Here is a 5,872-nt window from a genome sequence, read left to right as displayed (position 1 = left end):
CATTGCAACCAAAAATGTTTTGGTCACTTTAATTTTGAGTAGGCATACACTTATTGCTTTAAGAAGACACCAGTTGCATGTGAGTATGCATTGGATGGTTTTGAGTAGGCATACACTTATTGCTTTAAGAAGACACCTGTTGCATTTGAGTATGCATTGGATAGTTTTGTTCTTGTGTCTACCTTTGGTACATGACCAAATGCAATAAAAAAACAAATGGAAAATGTTTGTGAAAATGTTTAATTACTTCTACACATTAAGTTTCATTAACCAGAGTATAGGTTGTTCATTTTGAAATGATGTATGGAAAAGGGTGTAGCCAAACAAAATAATCCTGTGTACAATTCTCATTCCGATTGCTGGTTTTCTAGACCTCTACAGAATGTCGTTGAGGTAAGGTGCTACCACTGTCTCTGCTGATTGGACGTCATCTTCTGGAATATGTTCCTTCACCTCCCCAAAGGCCTCTGCCACCACTTTTCCCATATCTTCATCTTCATCTTCATCATCACAGCAGTCTGCCCAGCGTCCGACTCGTCTTACACCCTCTCCAACCACAGGTGCATTCACACAGGGGTTGTGGTCATATATAATCAGCTTCAGCCCTTGCAAATGAGACAGACAGGGAAAGCGACGAATGCGATTCCGGTCGACGTCAATCACATCCAGGAAGTGCATCTCAAGGAGCACCGCTGGAAACTCAGTCAGCATGTTGCCTGCCAGCCAAATACTGCGCAGCTCTTCCAGCTGGCCTAGTTCAGTGGGCAAGTTACAGATTTGGTTGTAGCCCAGATGGAGTGTCTTAAGGTTTGGGAGCTGACAAATCACTTGGGGAAACTCAGTGAGGCAGTTGCTCTCCAACCACAGGGTCTTCAGCTCTTTCAGCTTTGCTATTTCCTGAGGAAGGTCAGCCAAGCGGTTGTTACCGAGGTAGAGGATGTTAAGCTGTGGCAGGCCACACACAGCAAGAGGAAGGTCTTCAAAGCAGTTGAAGTCGAGGGCCAGCAGCTGTAGCTTGCCCAATCTGTGCAGTTCTGGTGGAAGGCTGCTCAGGTTGTTGTCACTTAGATACAGCTTAACCAGCTCGTTAAAGATACAGAGTCGATTTGGAAAGTGGCGTAACTGACGGGAACTCACATCCAAAGTACAATCCAAGGGCATCTCCTTTATATCACCCACCAAAAATTGCTGACAGCGTTCTGTGGGTATGAAGGCCACAACACCACGCAGGGCATTACCCATTTTAAATGCTTGAATGCATGGTTTTTGACATCAAAGATATGTATGTCATTGTCATTTTTGAAGTTCCTGAAGTTCCTGTATCATTTAGATACCGAAGTACTTGTTTATGCATAATTCTGACATGTCAGCTCAAAAGAAATTCCTCTCCATTGCCGCCTACTTACTGACGTAAATGGACTCCATATAGCTTTATTCCAGAGTGAATTCTTCATAAAAGCTGCAAATGTGGCCTTCTCTTCAACTGTCCTCAGCTCATTTAAAGGTTCAGTGGTGGAAAATGTATCCGCTTTGCCAGGACCTCCGTCTCCTATATACTTGGCTCCTACGCCTGAGGTAAGTGCAGATGATAACCAGCAAACCCCTTCCCACTTGTGCCACAAGGTCCTGCCAGCACACAGACATGCTCACACTTAACCCTTTGGGAGGATTGGCCATTCCAGAGACAACCAGTGATCCCAAATATTACTGTTCATGAGAATTTATTTCAAGGGAGAATTTATACACGATCATCTCAGGTCAGCTAATTGCAGTACCCAGGTACAGTACACAGAAGGGGACAAATCTGTCAATATTCAGTAGTGGTTTAATGCTCTGGAATGGATTGGACACATGTCTGACACGAGACTGTCAGTGGATCACCAACTGATGTCCGAGGTAAATAAGTCCATTTCCCCTTTGTGGACTGAATGAAGGCTCTGTGTGTAGGACAAAGGCAACATATAAGACAACAGATCCTGAGTTGTGACGTTTTTGACATTAATGTTACTTTTGACTTTGACTTTTGACTTTTGATAAAGTTGGACTCAAACAAGTTCTTTACTGTTTGATGTGTTTTGGACAGTGCACGAGCTGTATTGTGCTGCACTGCACCTGCGTGGGTAAGTGAGCTGCTCCCCTCTTGTTGGAAGTGTTTGGTGAGTGCTGCTGAGAGGGCCTGAGAGGGCCTGAGTGCAGTCAAAGCCATCACATGCCTGCACACATAACAGTGGTTAAAAAGACAGGCATTCAAATACATTTGCCTTCTTTAAATCACTTTTACACTCCTCTTCAAATCACTGAAGATGTACAATGTACAACAGGGAAAAAACAGCTGAAGTAAATGAAAATACAGTGTATGTCTGTGTGACATCCATCCATTGCAGGGCAATTACTCAAACATTTCACAGTCAGCACTACATTAAACACTTTCTTAATCTGTCTTGAGGATATAAGGCTGCATTTCAGTAGTTTATTAATACTCATAAGGTGTTATTATCATTTCAGTAGTTTATTAATACTCTTAAGGTATTATTATCTTCAGTACTGTCATTGCAGCAATTTTCCAAGCAGATAAAACAGAGGAATTTTGTTTTCTTTATCTATGGGGCTGTGCCTCAGGCCCTTACTATAGCTCATGCTGATAGACTGTTTTTAGCTGGGACCACTCATAGCTCACAAGAGCATCCCAGCACGGCCTCTGTCCCACATGGAAACTGATAAGAGAGAAAATGTGGAAAATGTGCCATATAAAATGTGCCATCAGCTTGTCTTTCTCTCACACATGCTCAGACAACAGCCCTGTGTTATCCAAACATGAGGAAAGCGACTCCTATGGAAACAGCAAAAGTCCATAAACCTACAGCAAATACAGCTGACAGTGTCCCGCTAAAATATATCACAACAAAAAACCTGGTCAAAAGGAAAGGATGTGCAAACAATATTGGCTTGATTTGCCCAAAATGTGACATTGCCTTAATTTCCATGACTATGTGCACCCCATATTGTCCCAAGATAACATGGAACAGAAGTATTAATCTCAGTCCACAACTGGTGCATCAAGCTAACAGGCTGCTATGAGAGCTAAGAGGCTGCTATGACTCCAAGCAGCTCCAAGCCGTAGCTGGACAAATAGCTTCTAATGTTGAATTTGCACCAAAGGAGAAAGGCAGCCCAAAATGTATTCTTTAGATAATGGGAGTGCCAAACACTATTTAGAACAAAATGCTGAGGTCTAGATAACTAGAGGATTATAAGAAGGATTTTAGCGATTTGTGAAAAGCAGAAATAAACACAATGTCCAGGACTAAATGAGGATTATTAATGAATTTGCCGTGAGGGTGGAAAAGATGTTGATGATGGTATCAGGTGAGCTGAATACACTTCGACTAATATGACTCACACTTAACCTTTTGGTACTTTGAAGATGGACAATTGCTCCTTATATTTGTATAGTTTCACTGAATTCTGTAGAGTTCAACAAAACAGCCACCTCTGGCAGCCATCACATCTTCACATACTTTAGGGCATACAATCAGCTTCTTCAAATACTCATCTTTGATATCTTTCTCCAAGCTTCCCAAAAGACACTCCAAAGAGGATTCCCACTGGTGGACACAGTTTTCTCCCATGGCAACACAATCAGGTTAAGATTGCATGATTGGGCAAGCCCATGATAGACAACTATGATAGACAACACGGCAGCTGATTTGCATTGCATTGAGGTATTGGTTGTCTGTTTGGAAAATAAAGCTGGGATCAATAAGATACTCATCAAAGGGAATAGAATGTCACTGTCAAATGCTGTGGTATCCAGTGGACAGTGGAACACAATACTTGTTCTTCCTGTGTGCTGAGCTAAGCTTGGCTGTCAGCTAAGGCAAGATAGACATCTGCTACAAATGCCTTCTTGGCCTTCCACTGCTCTTTTTGTCTTCATCGGATCCACACTGTGTCTTCTGTTTCTGGCAATAGCACACCCTTTTCATTGAAACTTATTTATATCTTGCATAGCCTTAATTCAAAACAACAATCAGTCTGAACCAGGCCATTTCCCCAAGAAACACATTGAAATTGTGTTAAAGGGGTCAAACACGTTCTCGGTTTAGTAAGTGCTATGTACAACGCTTAAAGCACCGCCATGCAGGAATGTACCACTTTCTGAGGTATGCTTTTATAGGAAACTAGTTTTGGTACCGTCTTTGAATTCATTTTGAAGGTATACAGGTAGACAAATTTGTCGTCCCCGCAAGCCCCCCAGACCATGCACAATGTAGCCTAGTTCTGTGATCCGGGATGGATCACCAACTGAAAATGCAAGAAAAGATTTTACAGAAAGATATTGCCAATTGTATCACCAAAAGTCACCAGTTAGCATGCTAGCAAGCTTTGGGGTACCTTATCGTGTCTATAAAGGAGCACCTGGTATCTTGAAATATCTATGGAAACTCATGGTGATGGTATGGAAAAATGTAACAATTCTGAGGATGTGGCGTCTGGTAGGTGGTATTTTCATTCCAAAGGAGAAGATAACCGTGACCATAGGCCATTTCCAACCTATCAATCCCCTTGATATGGAAGGAACGCTTTCACTGTGGCAATGGAGGTACTTAGAAGGGTTGGTGGTGGTGAGACAGCACCCAGTTACAGTGCCTTGCATAAGTATTCACCCCCTTGGATGTTTTACCCTTTTATTGCTTTTATAAATCAGTCATGGTCAATATAAGTTGGCTTTTTGGCCAAAAAAATTCACAAAAAGCCCTCTTTAATGTCAAAGTGAAAACAGATTTCTACACAGTTATGCCAATTAAATAAAAATATGTAATGAAAAAAAGTGATTGCATAAGTATTCACCCCCTTTAAATATACTGACCTAATTAAACAAAGGTCCAGCCAATTGGTGCTAGAAGTCTCACAATTAGTGAAATGGGGATCAGTGTGCAGTGAATGTGTCTCAAATTTGGGAGGTGCACGTCAGGCCATGGAGAGAGGGCTCTGCGTGTCTGCGTAAAAGGCCGACCATGAATCAGGCGTAGTCGTAGAAGATTATTTCAGCCTTCAGGTGTCCAAGAGTTTGGAGTTTGGTCCCAAGCTAGCAAGCTAACTACTTTAAAAAGTATGCAAAATCCTTGGAACCCCCAACAAGAACAGAGGTGGCACTGCTCATTTTATTTTTAGTTATTAGTGGAATTCCTCGTGCTATCGCTTCCCACAGTGGCCAATCCTCTCACTGTCACATGCAAGTATTCATACCCAACAACCTAACTTACTCAATATAACAACTGCCCAACCATAGATCCTGAGCAGCAGGATACAACAACAGACAACTGGCTGGTGAACTGAACTCGCACACTGAACTGATCATTGAGGGATTCCACATCTGATTGATCTAGTAAAACCAGAACTGATATTTTACCTGAATTAGTATTCAGCCAAATATCATTTAACACTTGATTTTTTAAGAGTGGCTTAAATAGCAGTTTTTAGTGACTTTGAGAAAGTGCCTGATAGCAGTGAGCCATAAACTATTTTACTGAGTTCAAATTTGTTTTTAAAAAGATGCCAGTGTGTCGAGACAACATGCCAATGATTTAATATGCCAAACTGTTTCCTCTAGTTTTTTTCTGGTCATGTGTATTAAATTGTGGCATAGTGGTCAAGTTTCAGTTTCATTGTTTGACGTGTTGATGGCCCGTCTGATAGTTTAGATTTTAATTAAACTAAAAAAAGCAAGCAACTTCATTACATTTCTCTGTGTAGTTAGAGCTATCTGTTTTGGGGATGTTTGTCAGCTTGTCAACCATGACAAAAAGAGTATGGGTGTTGTTGATGTTCCTATTAATGATCTAAAGCAGTTTTCAGACTGTTGAACTGG

General features: G+C 41.5%; 1 protein-coding gene across 1 annotated transcript; it reads right to left on the bottom strand.

The window, feature by feature from the left end:
* Positions 1 to 224: 224 nt before the first annotated feature.
* Positions 225 to 1,638, bottom strand: lrrc10 (leucine rich repeat containing 10). The gene has a single exon (XM_012829446.3). It carries the CDS (start codon positions 1,240 to 1,242, stop codon positions 376 to 378), a length of 867 nt encoding a protein of 288 aa, XP_012684900.1. The 5' UTR covers positions 1,243 to 1,638; the 3' UTR covers positions 225 to 375.
* Between the last annotated feature and the right edge of the window lie 4,234 nt (positions 1,639 to 5,872).

Source organism: Clupea harengus, chromosome 3 (assembly GCF_900700415.2).
Source record: "Clupea harengus chromosome 3, Ch_v2.0.2, whole genome shotgun sequence".
Lineage (NCBI taxonomy): Eukaryota > Metazoa > Chordata > Actinopteri > Clupeiformes > Clupeidae > Clupea > Clupea harengus.
Note: the sequence above shows the minus strand (reverse complement) of the source record. Positions and strands in the feature narration are given on the sequence as shown.